This window comes from Uranotaenia lowii, chromosome 2 (genome assembly GCF_029784155.1).
Source record: "Uranotaenia lowii strain MFRU-FL chromosome 2, ASM2978415v1, whole genome shotgun sequence".
Lineage (NCBI taxonomy): Eukaryota > Metazoa > Arthropoda > Insecta > Diptera > Culicidae > Uranotaenia > Uranotaenia lowii.
Window position 1 is genome coordinate 65,299,981 of NC_073692.1, and position 16,137 is coordinate 65,316,117.

Consider the following 16,137-nt stretch of genomic DNA (forward strand, 5'->3'; position numbering starts at 1 on the left):
TTTCATTTCCGTCCCAACAGCAGCGCCACTTTTAATGTCACTTGTAAGTACAATCAAGGAGAATCTTTAGCACGGTACTTTCATCCTCCTTACAAACTCAGTCTCATACATATGTAGCTATGCATTTGTGAGAACTTTTCCGAGCTTTTTACGTTTCATCTAATGGCAGCAGGATTCCAGCAGAGCTTTCATGACGCTCGTTTCTGTGTGTAAATCATCATCAACATCAATTCCTATCGCATCTTTCATCTATATCTCAGGCGTCGCCCAGTTGGACCATCTGCCCCCACAGACAGACAGACAGCTCGACAATTGCTGGCTGGTGTTTTTCATCATAGCCTGCAGTATTTGTGATGGGGTTCTTCCCAGGTCACACATCCTCATCCTCAAACCTGGAGTTGACAAACGGGAAGGATTGGAAGCTGGGACAGGAAGATGTTACTACCAAATGGACGCTTTCTTCGTGTACTGCTAGAATTGTGCAAATATTTATTCAACTGCTGCTTCTCCTTCCCTTTTCATCCATCATCATCGATGGCTGGCTGCAACCATTCGCCTTGGATGAGGTTCAATGAGTGCGAAAAGGGTTCTAACAGCTAGCTTGTCTTGGCATCTAGTGAAAATCAAAGAAAAAGTGAGGCTCTTCCCCTTTCTATCTAGAAAGTAGAGAGAATTCTCAATCTTAGCTGGACTTTGCAACCGGGAAGAAACGTTTCGCTTTTGGGAAATGGATGTTTGCTTTTCGACTGTGTTTGGCAGTTTTGGTCTACTTTTGGGGAATTCCATCGTCGAGCGAGAACTCATAGTTGATGACAGAGGAACTTAGTGTAGAAAGAAAGACGAACTTTGGTAATCTATTTTCACGATCCACTGGGTGAATCATCAGTAAGTACCTTATACTTGGTTATTGCTGCTTCTTGTTTGGAGAAAGACTGAAAAGTGGAACATGCTTTCCCGGGAAACCGGTGACATCGATCTTCCTGTTCCGAACAGACAAAGCTGCCGGCTGCAACTGATGTAAGTAAGACCGTGCTGATTGATTTGAAAATTTCTTCTTTGGCAAGAAGAAATAAAAAGCAGAGGTACAGTTACCAGTTGCCAAACGTAAAAGTTTGATATCTTTGTTTTGACGAAAGATTAGTCATTGTATGTGAGTTGGTAGAACTAATTTTACGTAGTTTTTAGAACACTCTATCTCCTGCTTCGGCTAGGGAGTTTGTACATGCTCTCTTGTCTCGTCTACAAGTTCGTTCAACTGCCTTTTCCAGCTCAGCGTATCGTAAACGGGCGGCTGCTTTGGCTGACCCGGTACATGCCTGCTTTCGCCTTTCTCCGATCATCGACCATCCTCCAGGTTTCATCCGACATCCATTCACTTCTACTTCTTCCACAAACTTTACCGAGAGTACCATGGCTCGTTGTTATAAAGGCATTCTTGACTCCACACCACTGTTCTTCGACTGTGCCGACTGTCGGCAGTTCCGCGACTCGGGATTCAAGCTCTTCAACGTATGCCCTTTTCACCTATGGATTCTACAACCGGCGGACGTCACATCGACACTCGACTTTTTACACATGCCGTTGGACACGCGCAACTTTCAGTCAGTATTTCGCCAAGGACGTGGTGATGGTCAGATACATGTTCTTTGCTTCGTTTTTTGCGGACATCAAGAAGGCTCCTTGTCCATCTTCGGCTGGTGTAGATACGGTCAATTTCATTCTCAGGTCGGCCATCTCGGGATACCCAAGTGACCTTATGTGCTGGTCGATAACACTGTACCATTGTAAGGTTTCTAACCCGTTGTCTGAATCTGGCTACAATTATTCTATCGTTTATTGGTCCCATCTAATGAGGGCCGCATGGGCCTGCGGACTTAACAGGAAACCATGATGGGAAACACTACTGGCATATAGACTCGAGCTCCCAAGCAACATGATGCATAACTTCTGCACTCAAGCGAAACATGAAGAACATTTTAGATATGGGCTTTTCTTCCTATTGGATAATTGATCCCAAAATTTATAAAAAATAAAGTGAAAATCGAACTCAGCGATACAATCTTAACTCGACTTGTCAGTCAGATAACTTAACCAGTGCACCAACTGAGTCAGTTAGCAAACGAAGGTTTATTGTCGGCGTTATAATGAGTTACGCCTGCTCACCAAAAAACGCCCTGCTTTGGCCGTCTGCTGTTTGACCGGTGTTTTTTTTCATCCTCCATTGTCTGTGATGGAAATAAGATAAGAATGGGAATAGGAATTGAAATGGGAATGAGAAAAGAATGGAATAGGAATGGCATGGGAAACTTTGCCGCAGCCCGTGGCGTAGACGATAGCCTTCAAGTCTTCTAAGCCAGCGAGTATGAGATCGAATCCCGGTCACGGCATACATAGTACACTTTCTGTGGCTTTGTGGTTTTAGCATTTTTAAGATGCTAGTCATCATATCCTCGAAAGATGTACGCTTAGAGTTAATAAAAAGGAATCTCGTCGAGGAAACATCAAGTTTCATTGAGATCCTGTGTGTGTTTGTGTTTGTTAAAAAAAACTAGAAACGGTCTCTATTGCCAGTTCATATACACACGCACACCTGCTAACTGCCAGATATCTAAGCCGGAGTTGGAAACAGGGTTGCCGAAATTTTTGTGTTTTGACGGAGAAAAAATTCTGACTTTTTGTGATTTTACCCAAAAGTTGTGTGACGGTTTTTGAGATACTTTTTTTTAATTTCATTTAAAAGCTATGTTTAGTTAGGTCTTTCAACATTTTACTTTTATAAAAATCAATTAACAATTTTATGATATTTTTTCACTTTAAAGCTAATAATCCAAAATTTATATTGACATTAAACAATTAATTTTGAAAAATCGTCCAAAAATTGAAAATTCTTTGAAATTGGTGAATATTTCTTAAATTCTGTGTTCTGTGTCAGAGGTTTTGTGTGAAAGTTTGCCCAAAATTCTGTGAAATTATTGATTTTTTCTGTGATTCCGCAACCAAAGTTGGAAACAAGAACTATTCTTTTTTTAATCCGGTAAACATACTCACACAGCGCTCGGAACATCATTCTTCATTATCCTTGCTGGCAGATTGTTTCCACACTGCTTTGTCTTCTGATGGGATTTAGGATGTGTTTTATTTAGTTTCTTTAAGACACATGCAATGCGGTTGCGCTGCGAGGACAATTCACAATGGTTCGAAACTCAAAATCGGAATTTTTGAAGGCTTTAATGTCAGAATAGCTTAAATGCTGTGTTCTACGATGGTTTATTATTATGGAATGGGCATATTTTTTTGTTTGTATTTTCATAGAAAATTCTCGTAAAAGTGAGATAATTTTTCTGTTTTTTTTTGTTTATCATGTAATCACAATAACGTTTTCATAAAAGTAATAGATAGAGTGTCCATTTTCTGGCCATTTTTCCGTTCCCGGGAATCGGGAAATCTGGTGGCCTGTTTCCCGGGAATTCCCGGGATCCCGAAAAATATTCAAAAACATGTAAAATAAATACACTTTGCTTTAAACACACCATTCGATTCGTGCATGCAAGCCCATAATTTGTTCAAAATGTACTCTTCATAATGTTCTTTAAACTTATTTTTAATCAAATAAATCAAACTGTTTTCAACAATAATAAATTCAAAACAGTCAAACGAACTATAAACTAACCTGAAAAAGTCAAATGAAGAATCATTCATGGAGTTGAGGGTAAATAAAAAAGAAATCTTTTAATATGTTTGATTAATTCAACCTTTTTTCATGAAAATTTTACATATTTGCTCTTCATATGAAAAAAAAAAAAATACGATGTCTCCTTCTTTTTAAGTTTTGAAATTCATATAGCTTTCATAGCCAGAGGGAAAGAAGTGCATGAATGTTACTTTCAAGACACACAATATGCCTACATACTACGCGATTTTTCTTATAGTTTTTTTTAAATGTTGTGAGTTTTCGTTCAATAAAAATGGTGTGGAAATACATTTGATCTTTTTAAACTAATCTATTTGAATGAAAAAAACACCAAATGGCTGCAAAATGTCTACTGCCGCAGAAACCGGCATATTTTCAATGAGTTTTGTATGACTACATTTTCAAAAAGAGCAATAAGGATGGTTCCAGAGACTACAGGATTTTCCAGAGAAATAATTTCATTCATGCCGGGAAAGAAACTATGAATCCCAGAAATCGGGAATTCCCGAATTTTTCAAATTCCCGGAAATTCCCGACCGGGAAATCCCCAGACAGAGTAGTAGATCATTAAGCTTAAACAGAACATTTATGAAGACGGAAAAAAATGTTAAAACATTTGTTTCAAAAGATAGGACTTCACCATCTCAAACAAGGTTTTTTGGAATTTAATGATCTGCAACTTTTATGAAGACATTTTTGTGGTTCTTCAAAAAAAAAAAATAGAAAAATTATCTCTCTCAAAGATGAATTGATGAGGAAAATACAATTATAAAAATAATCGCATTTACACTTTCAAGCAGAGCCGTAGGAAAAACGGCATCATGGAGAGGGGGTTTTATTGACCTTTGTTTTTCTATGATATTTTTGCTCAAACATTACATGAATTATTAAAAAAAAAAAACAAACAAAAACCTCTTAATAATTTTCTCTTACTCATTTTTCAATTCTTTTAGACTAATAGTGTTTTTTATTAGATAGAAACTTTTGAAATAACCTCCTAAAATCATTAAAATGGTAAGGTAGATTTCTTTCAGAATTCATTAAATAACAACAATTTCTGAAAAGAAACTTATTCTTTTTTTCCTTTTTCACGGGAATTAAGCCCATTAAAGTCATTCTTTCTCGTTACCTATTCTATGCTCAAATCAATTCAAAAAAGTTAAATCCATCAAATTGTCGTGAAAATTCAAAGATTTGAACCATTAATCAATAGATTGAAGTTTTGTGATTTAAACCTGATTTTCTCTACCTCGATCCAAATGAAAGGTTTAAGTTTGAAATTTGGCTCTTCGTCAAATTGCAATTGTGTCCAACAATATAAAAAAAATCCTTTAAAAAAAAAAAGATTTCATGTTTTTTTTTGTCCGTAAATATATTTTGGCAACATTATTTCCATAATTGATTTTTTTAATTTAAACTAAATGACTGTGGTAAAAAATTTAAAATTTCACAATCAAACAATCAAAATTATATTTTTGCGATCTCTTGGAATTTCAATTCTTCAACGAAAAAGTTTTCTTGATAATAATATTTCATTTTGAGCTGAATCTGTATTTTGTTTATTAATTATATATCTGAATTCTGAACCTGAATTCAAAATATAATTTTGTTTCTGTTTCCGAGTTTCAATACTATTTGTGAATTGTACAAAAACAATCGATTTCTGAATTTAGATTCTTGATTAGAATTTCAATAGGAACCAAGAATCTAATTTTTTTCGAGCCCTTAATCATGAATCTAGTAGTATTTTAATTTTGACGATTTGGGTTTCAATCTGAATTCTATATTTTAATTTAATTTTCAAACTAAGATTCGCATGTTATCTTAATTTAAACGTGAATTCTGAACGATGAATCCTCTGGATCTCCATTTTAAAGTTTTATTATGTTTAAATTGTGCATAATCGTTAAGTTTAAAAACTTCGAATCTGTATATGCTTAGCTTAGCCTAGCTTAGCTTGATTGACTACTCACATCCACCTTAATCATTGAACTCGAAATGCTCTATCAACAGTTTTGAAGTATAAGTAATGTTTTAAAATTTTTTATAAATATTCTCAATGTACTCAAGTTTTAGAAAATCTCATATTGTTGACAGTATTTTATACAAATGCATTTTGAATTCCACGATCGCAGGCGTGGCTTAGTAGAACGAATTCCACATCACCAATGGTTGCTACTCCGTGATTGACCAAGGCCATCAATTTTGTACAAAGGTCAAAAGAATGATTCTTGGGATTAGTGGCTCATTCTGAATGTACAAAACTGATGCTCTTTCTATAAACATCAATAACGGCGCTGGCCACGTACTAGTAGTCAATAGATATTCAAGAAAAATAGAGAAAGGAATGACAGATAGGTTTAAATTTGCGCTTAAAAAAAACTTCGAATCTGTATATGAAACAAGAACTTAGACTGATTTTTAATTTTTTTTTAATAATCAAGTTGAGTTTGAAAAACTATTGATCTTTTTTTTTTGAATGAAATGCAAAACCAAATTTGAATTGCGATTTTGTCGGATGGGAGGGGTTTAACCATGCTTTTCAAGCTATTTTAACATTTAAGTCTCCAAAAAAACCAGTGATCATGTTTCTAGAGTTTAAAACCAGTGTACAATGCCAGCTCGGAGAAAACTTGTTAGTGCCGGTCTGGCATATAATCTGATGCCAATAATTCCTCCTCAAAGGAAGGTCATTATTGGATTAGAGTCTCATATGTGGGTGTAAGAGCTACGACAGAAAATTTGTTAATGGTAGAAGAAAAGTATGTCAATCTCATTCTGCCCTGAATAACTTTTTTTTTATCATAACGTAACTGATGTCATTTTACCGTCTCAAATGGAAATGTCTTCTTATTTTTCTTCTACTTCTTGAACTGCTTCTGCAGCATCGATAATCTGTCAGTAGTTCTGGATTAAGGGCCAGTAACTCATACTATATGTCCAATGGAAAACTCTGAAATCAAGAAAAAACAAACTTGTAGCGCAATCGATGCCGATGCATGAAAGTTACAGCCGCAAAAGTGTATTTTTGACTTTCGCTTAAAAAAAACGATGCCAAATTTCCATACAAACTCGTTGAACGACCCGTAAGAGTTTTTGGAAAATTAAGCTGAAATTTGGCATGGAATGTTTTTTCAGGCCAAGGAACATTTTCAGCTCCTTCAGGTTTTGATTACGAAACATTTTTACCACCCAATACAGATACTTTGAAAAATCCCAGGGTTAAATTACGAAACGTAAGACTGCAATAAGTCAGAATAACCTTTTTTTGGTAAGGATAATCTTATTTTAGAACCTCTGAAACTGAACGGATGCGCAGGGTAAGAGCATTTCTGATGCCAATATTTCTAGAACTAATCCTAAGGTTCTATTAAGGCGTTCTCAAAACGTAGCATTTGTCAGAGGCATAAACGAAATTAAAAAAAAAACGGAATGAGTTTAGTCAAATAATTCTTGAGGAAGTTCCTTTTTTTATTCCGATGATTGTCGTTTTACCTTCTTTATGGCATTTGCGACTTAATATTAACGTTGCTGTTGGCAAACAATTATTAAAAAACTTATCCGGTACAACTGTGTTCGATATTTACTCTTGGGCTCGAACTCACGGACATCGGCTCAAGAGGCCACTGGTTTGCCATCTGAGCTATATCACAACACAAGCCCCAAAAGAACCCCATCATGGAGGTTTGCGAGTTTCACTTGACAACTTTCGTGTTATTTGAGCCAAAATCGCATTCCTTAATGCATACTGCGGAACGACAGGAAATTAAATCCCTACTGGCTGATATTCTCTTAATACAGAACTCAGATATCAGCTTGCATCTGACTGACGATTTTTTTTTATGAAAAATGCATATTTTTATAATCAACCAAAAGCAAAACATTTACCCCATACGCTCTTATTAGTATACTTATGCAACCAAAACCGCGCTCTCAACTTTCCGAAACCAATTTGCTTCAGTTAATTAGTGAGCAAATCCCATGAATGCTCGTAAAGATCAATTTTTCTTTTGACGGTTAAAAGAAATCTTTCCTGAATGCGTTGAAGTTGGTCTGAAGAGTCCACCTTCGACTGTTCCGAACGAGCTGGTTGGACCAGGGTTTGGGAAGCTTAATCAAAAATGGCAAAACTTTTCCAATAAAAGCATTCCTTTAACATGGAAACTTCTATAATCACTTGGAGTGGATCCAGACACTCATCTAGCAAAAACAAAAAAAAAGCTCCATTATAGAGCTAATCATGTATAAATGAGAGAACGAGATGCGTTTGGACACAAAGTTTACTGAAAATATTCGATTCTGATGGGGTGGAAAGTAAGATGAAATTGGCATCGTGAAATTTGACGGCACAGTAAATTTTTTCGAAGAAATGAAGAAATTAATCAGTGGTGATTGGAAACATTGAGAAAAAATCAATAAATACTTTTTTAACATGGGTAACTGATGTATACTAGTAATTAAAAAAGCTTGACTCTTTTCCTCATTTTGTCATTTGGTGAGATTAGTTCATTGAACCAGTGACGAGGGTTCTCGGTGCTGTTTTCGGAGAAAAAATACTTCTAACTCATGGAAAAAAAACTTGTTGGATTGAAAGATTTAAGAAGGAAAATCTCTTATCATCCGAAAAGTACAACGACGATCTCCTCGGGATGGTATAAGGCAACGACGGAATATTTCGCTCCTGTAAGCAGCTTTTCGTGGGCATAATTTTCATCCCACTGAGTTTTATCTCCGTCATGGATTCACGATATCTTTTTCCCAGCTGGAAGCCGCACGGTCCTGGACCGAACATGATAGCTGACCATTTTAATAGTTTTTTTTTCGTCGTTTCGAAGCATCAAAACAGATGCGCCAGTTTCACTCGGCAGCTAAGGGCGGGCGCCATGTTTTTCCCAGACCGCAATTCAGACCGCTTGATGGAGCAACAGGGAATTTCATATCTCCATCTTCATCATCATCATAATCGCAAAGCATTTTGATGAGTCGTCAGGTCAAAACAGATAAGCTTAAAAGGTTTTACTTCTGGATGGATGCCGAGAGCTTTTCGGTTATGTTTTTTCCTTGCTTCAAAACATTCTCGAAGAATTGTGACAAGGTTGGTGACACTCTGAGTTTATTTTTCCTATTCGTCTGTTATTTGAACCAATAGGTGTAAATCTTCAGTTTGCTCGAGGGATGAATGACCTCATAGTTTTTAAAATCCCGATGATCAAATAAATAATAATAATTCAGTTTGTTCAAAAGTTTAGATTTAAAGTACTCAATAAGTAGTAAATTTTTAAAATAATATATAGAAAATCAATTCATAGTATCAAAAATAACACGAAAACTTTCTAAACTTTAGTCCAGTAACTAGGAAGCTATCATTTTTGTTCATTTTCGAAATATTGGATCCCTCAAATTTGAGCCTGAAGAAATCCTACACCCAACAAATGCTCAGAGACTTGTACACCCAAAGATGAGGTTGTAAAATTTCAATGCAACTCGGCGCTAACTCCATGCCAGAATTGCGTTAAAAAGACTCGAGCTCCCGACCAAAATGCAATCAAAACAAGAAAACATTTTATGGGATTTCATCCTATAGGATAAATTATCACAAAAAAATTGAATGAGAATCGAACCCAACGCAACATTCGTATTTCGACTTGCCAGTCTGATAACTTAACAAGTGTACCAACTGAGTCAGTTAGCAAATGAAGGTGAGAAGGGGGATGGAAATTGGAATGGAATGGGAATGGAATGGGAATGGAATGGGAATGGAATGGGAATGGAATGGGAATGGAATGGGAATGGAATGGGAATGGAATGGGAATGGAATGGGAATGGAATGGGAATGGAATGGGAATGGAATGGGAATGGAATGGGAATGGAATGGGAATGGAATGGGAATGGAATGGGAATGGAATGGGAATGGAATGGGAATGGAATGGGAATGGAATGGGAATGGAATGGGAATGGAATGGGAATGGAATGGGAATGGAATGGGAATGGAATGGGAATGGAATGGGAATGGAATGGGAATGGAATGGGAATGGAATGGGAATGGAATGGGAATGGAATGGGAATGGAATGGGAATGGAATGGGAATGGAATGGGAATGGAATGGGAATGGAATGGGAATGGAATGGGAATGGAATGAGAATGGAATGGGAATGGAATGGGAATGGAATGGGAATGGAACGGAATGGGAATGGAATGGGAATGGAATGGCAATGGAATGGGAATGGAATGGGAATGGAATGGGAATGGAATGGGAATGGAATGGGAATGGAACGGAATGGGAATGGAATGGGAATGGAATGGGAATGGAATGGGAATGGAATGGGAATGGAATGGGAATGGAATGGGAATGGAATGGGAATGGAATGGGAATGGAATGGGAATGGAATGGGAATGGAATGGGAATGGAATGGGAATGGAATGGGAATGGAATGGGAATGGAATGGGAATGGAATGGGAATGGAATGGGAATGGAATGGGAATGGAATGGGAATGGAATGGGAATGGAATGGGAATGGAATGGGAATGGAATGGCAATGGAATGGGAATGGAATGGGAATGGAATGGGAATGGAATGGGAATGGAATAAGAATGGACTGGGAATGCAATGGGAATGGAATGGGAATGGAATGGGAATGGAATGGGAATGGAATGGGAATGGAATGGGAATGGAATGGGAATGGAATGGGAATGGAATGGGAATGGAATGGGAATGGAATGGGAATGGAATGGGAATGGAATGGGAATGGAATGGGAATGGAATGGGAATGGAATGGGAATGGAATGGGAATGGAATGGGAATGGAATGGGAATGGAATGGGAATGGAATGGGATTGAAATGGGATTGAAATGGGAATGGAATGGGAATGGAATGGGAATGGAATAAAGATGTAATGGAAATAGAATTGAAATGGAATGGAAATGGATTGGAAATGGATTGGAAATGGATTGGAAATGGAATGAAAATGGAATGGCAAAGGAATGGAAATGGAATGGGAATGGAATGAATGGGAATGGAATTAATGGGAATGGATTAAGAATTTGATTGGAATGGGATAGGACACGCACGCCTGCTTACTGACGGACATCTTAGCCAAACAAAGAATGTTTAAATTTCTCATGCTGGATTACATATTTACACAGCGCTCGGTACATCATTCGACAATATCTTTACTGGCTGATTGTTTCCATCCTACTCCTTCTTTAGACATATGCAATGCGATTGCGCTGGGAGGACAATGCCAGTCATTAGAAAGCTTGTTTATGCCGGTCCGGCATAGAATCTAATGCCGATAATTCAACCTCCAAGGAAGGTCATTCTTGGAGTAGAGTCTGATTTGTGTTTTTTACCAATATATCACTCTAAAAGAAAATTTCTCATGATGATTTCAGAATGACGTGTTACTCAATTTATCTTCCTTGTAGGAGCGCCAATCCTCAAATCAGTTTATCGAACACTCATTTCGAAATGGTCGGGTCGATTCGAGAATTCTATTTCGTCTGATCGTTTTTAACAAAACATCAAAGCCAAACAGCGAAGCAAAGGCTTTTCCCTCTGTCCCGTGACGCGGTAATCCCCTCATTGACCCCGGGAAAATAAAAGCACCGATAATAAGCACAAATATTTTATGTTCATCAGGAGGCAGCTGCTCTGGGTTCTTTCGTGATAAAATCTTCGAAAGGTTCACGAAGAAAGCTGTTTCCCTTTTCCGGCGACTGACTGCTGCCCAAAATCATCAGTTGAACGAGTTTTCCGGGAAATGTTTTCCATTGATCTCGAACAGACGACGTCGATGACCCCGCCGAAGACGACGGGGGAGCAGCAAATGGAAAGACCTTTTTTTGTTCTTCCACATTGACCTGCAAAGTAATTTCGAATCCGTGTTCCGATATTTGTTGTTCCAAAATAAATTTATCCGAAATGAATAAATGATTTGGAAAGGGAAAATGGCGGCCGATTGTTTTATTTTGAATTATTTTAAAAAAATCACCAAATGGTACCATTTCCATTTCGAGTTGGAAATGATAGAAAGTTAACAACTTTGAATCAATGGGATAAGGACAGTACTAGAAGAATAAAACACTTTTTTCTGAGCTATTTGACATCAACATAGAAATTTTGATTTTCCTACGGTTCCTTTTTTTGTGATTCTCTAGGGTCAAACAATTATCACTTTGAGTTTTTTGAGGTACCTTTAAACTAAATACGATTGAGCTGAAATTTTGCACAGATCAGATTCTTGGCGACATCTCAGCAGACATGCCATGTATGTGTGATGTATGCAGAGATACCAACTGTTTGTCAGAAAAGTCTGGGGGTTTTTGAAAAAAAAAAAAATGTCTGGAAAAGTCTGGGTGGCAAACTATATGAGTGATGACTTTTTGTTTAAGTCGCTTTTATTGTTTATCTAATCAAACATTATATGCATTATCAATGCCTGATACCATTGTGGAAGTATCGAAAGTTCTACGTTCCATGCTTAATTTCTTGCTTTACATCCATCTTCGTAGAACTCCACACTTTTCAATCACTTATTCGAACCATTTTCTAGCATTTAACCACAGAAATTCTTGATTTTTACTGATTTGTAAAAAAATCTTGTCCATACTCAAAAGTTTCGAAATGTCTGAAAAAAAAGTCAAAAGTTTGGAAGCCTGGAAATCTTAAAAATTAACTGACGAAAGTCCAAAAAGTCTGGAAGATCCAGACAAAATCTGGAAGGTTGACATCACTGGTTGTAGGGACAATGACCGACTCGGAAAGGCTTTTCTGTCGAGAGCAGGGTTGCCAATCCCAAGTAACATTTAAAATTTAATAGCAGGCTACTAGACAAAATTTTGGTTTTATAAGAGGCTTGAGGATTCTAATAAAACTATCGGTGTTACTTGGGAATGTACCTTAATTCTCAAGATTTGCCTGATTTTTCAAGGTCCATCTAAGTTTATCAGGATGGACTATATTTTTAATGATTTTAAGAAATAAGCCTGATTTTGCCTAATTTTCTAGTTTTCACGGTAAATTATATGTTTTAATATACAGTCCCCCCACAATCATGGGTCACACACAATTATTAGTCACGGATCATTAGATCTGCATAAACTAAAAGAAACTAATATCTACAAAACTAAAAGAAATTATTTCATATTATGAATTTTAGTTTATCGACAATATCATCAAAATGCATTTAGAATATTATTTGTGAGTTTGATAACAGTAAAATAGCTGCTTGAAAACTTTTTATCATAGGTGAACTATAAGTTGTCGAAATATTGCAAAAAATTCCAATGTTCTAAGGTTGACATCTTAAACCGTTAAGCCCCCTGTGAGGGTATTTCAAATATTCCAACCAAATGAATTGGTCCCATATAAGCACAAAGGACGAGTTTACATTTTCCAAGTGAAACTGAGCGAATGAAATGCGAAAATTCAATAATATTTGTCAAAATAAAAGTGACCCATAATTGTTACAGGATCCCCCGTGTTTAACACAATCATGGGTCACTTTTTTGTAAGCAAAACAAAACATTTCTTGGTTGCTAGCTTAACCGAATTGCCCCTTGAATGTATACTAGCGAAGAAGGCCTCTGACTCTGAATATTTGCCAGAAACTTGTTGTTTTCCATGATGATATTCGGGTGTTGCCATGGACTTTTACGTGACTAATAATTGTGGGCAATTTGACTAATAATTGTTACAAGCTACAGTTTTGGCCCTTAATTGTGGTTTTGAAAAACGTTGATTTTTTCGGTAAATTATGTTATTTTTTAACAAAATTGAAAAGTTGTGATGAAAGGATACGTTAACTGACTAATGACTGTGGGGGGACCAGAATAATATTGCATTTCTAATAGGACCTTTGGTGTAAATTTGACACTATTGGTAGTTTGGAGGCTTGTAACTTTTTTTCAGACGCACCAAAATATTAAAAAAAATCTTGAACCTACAATGAATTCATGAAACGCTCCCAAATAGCCTTGAGAAAAATATGTCTCTTTAGAGATCAAGAGTGTTAATATAACACTTTTCGCTTTAAATTGCTATATCTCGCTTGTTTCTCTACACAGAAAGAAAAATGTAAATTTACGTTACACATTTTCGCATCGTCGGCGACAGAATATGGAAAAGACTATAGCATCATGACGATTGCGAAGAAATTCTCGTGCAATTTCATGTAAATCTCAGCGTTGGTGACGTTCGTTCGTTCTTTTTTGTACCTGTTCGAGTGCTGTTTGCTTCTGTTCGAGTTGGAGGTGGTGCGTACAAGATTTCCAGCCAGTAACGTTCGTGAAAACTAAATGCAATTCTATTTATGAAGGTATGTGTGTGGAAATGTGGGTGTTACAACTTATTTTAATTGTAAATTTGTTGTTTTGCAGAAAATCACTACGGGGGATTCAATTTTTCCGGCACCTGTCGTCGTTTCCTTCGCTGGGTGAATTGAAAAGCACCGACAGGCGTTTGTGTCAAGTCGACAAGATCGGTGAAGTGTATGCAAACAAACTGAATAAAGGTTCTTTATTAATCAATATCGCTGATTTGTTTATTATTTTCAAACACTCCTTTAAACAAAACATCAATAAAAGAGAGGTTGAGCATGTAAATCTACAGTAAACAATCAATATCAATGGGACTGGGAATTTACATGTAACAAACAGTATTAATACATGTAATAACGCGATTCCCTTCTACCCATGAAGCTGCATGTAAATCTACGTGGATTTTTCTAACTGTGTACCGTACAAGTTGAACAATAGTTTTGTAAACCTAACGTAACGTAACTCAAATATGATTCTCAGACAATATTCAGCTGTAGTTTAGCTACCCATTTCACATAAAAAAAATCGCTTAGTGCATAAGAAATCTGGTGTTAAAAGCTTTATCTTGGACATATAGATGTATTTTTTTTTATAAAAATTATGGCCACAAAAACGTAAAAAATAGTGTTAAAATCGTTACTTTTAAATCGATCCACCACCGAAATTGTTTTAGTCACTGCAGAAAAGTTATGGATGGTGGATTGAAAAATTGACGTTATTTTACACACACTGTAGCATCATTAGAAAAGACGAAACACATATTTTTTGACGTATTTTCAAAGTTGAATTGATATTCGTACTATGTTTTTTTAAATTTTTTGTTTTACTTTTTAAACACCTATGTTGGAGTCATTATGCGACACTATTTGACGTTCACGAATTGAAACTTATTTCTAATTGTGAATTTCGTTTTACAATTCAATCAACCTTTTGTATTAAAACTCTTTACATGACATATAAAAACCTTACCTCGTCTTTAAAATGGGTTTTTTTTATTGATAAGTGTAACTTTTGTTTATTTCGTCAGAGTTCGAAAAAAACATTTTAACTTCAGAAGTAATTCATCAAATACTAATTTTAAATATCAACCATTTGGACACCATGTTCCTCTCACAATAGTTCATACACACTTAGAAAAATCCGCGTAGATTTACGTGTTGTAGCATGGGTAGAAGGGAATCGGGTACTTACGTGTGATAACACAGTTGATTCCATGTAAATTTTCTTTGCATAAGCAGTATTATCACACTTAAAAACTCGCCTTCTTACCACACATGTTATTACCTGTAATTTTTCATTCGGGTCTAATAATATTATTTATAGTAGATTTACATGTCAAACCCCGAAAAATACACTTAGATTTACTTGCAATAACATGGGTAGAACGGAATCTGGTATTTACGAGTGATGAAACAGTTCATTTCATGTAAATTTCCTTTGAATCAGCAGTATTACCACACGCAAAACCCCGATACCTTTCGACCCATGTCATCGCATGTAAATGTTCGTTTTAGTCTAATAGTATTGTTTACAGTAGATTTACCTGTGCAACAAAATGTTTGGGGGAGTTAGAATTCTCATTTTATTGAAAAACATTAGTTCTTGTCAATTTAAATAGCTTTATTAACCATAAAATGCCTTCACCGAAGCAAAATAGACGCGAAACTCTCACTCAAACACAATATACACAAAACAAATTAAATCATTTGTAACGGCGGTCTGATGCAGCCAGCAGCGAACGGAACATCACTAAGTCTTTAGAACTTACTTCGTTTCGCAGAAAACATTTCTTTCTGCAAAATCCGTTTTCTTATATGTTACACCGCAACATGAGAAAATTAGTTGAAGCTTCTTGGGAGTCGTCCATCGGTCAACAATGCACGCTCGGTAAACGCACAAATAAATGAACAAGGACCAATTAGACCTGTAAGGCGAACGATTAATTTTTATAATCGTCAATATTTTACTATGCTATACTGCCGTTCTACGCAAGAATGTCCCATGTGACTTTTGGGTCATTTTCACTTTTTTGCTGGAAACGGTCTCTTTTAGTGTTAACTTTCGAATAAAAACACAAACAAGTATACTTTGTTCTGAACTTATACGAAATTTTCACTCTGAGAGTCGCT

General features: G+C 36.3%; 2 protein-coding genes across 6 annotated transcripts in view; one reads left to right on the forward strand and one right to left on the reverse strand.

Moving 5' to 3' along the window:
- LOC129748421 (calcitonin gene-related peptide type 1 receptor) overlaps positions 1-16,137 on the reverse strand; it is a 473,124-nt gene that overhangs the window by 268,651 nt on the left and 188,336 nt on the right. The gene's annotated exons all lie outside the window — the stretch shown is intronic.
- The window catches only part of LOC129741488 (phospholipase A2 group XV-like), a 64,042-nt gene continuing 48,851 nt past the window's right edge, over positions 947-16,137 (forward strand). Inside the window, exons 1-3 of the mRNA XM_055733229.1 lie at positions 947-1,017; positions 1,603-1,784; positions 11,476-11,558. Coding sequence (XP_055589204.1) covers positions 947-1,017; positions 1,603-1,784; positions 11,476-11,558 — 336 coding nt within the window. The remainder of the gene's footprint in view (positions 1,018-1,602; positions 1,785-11,475; positions 11,559-16,137) is intronic.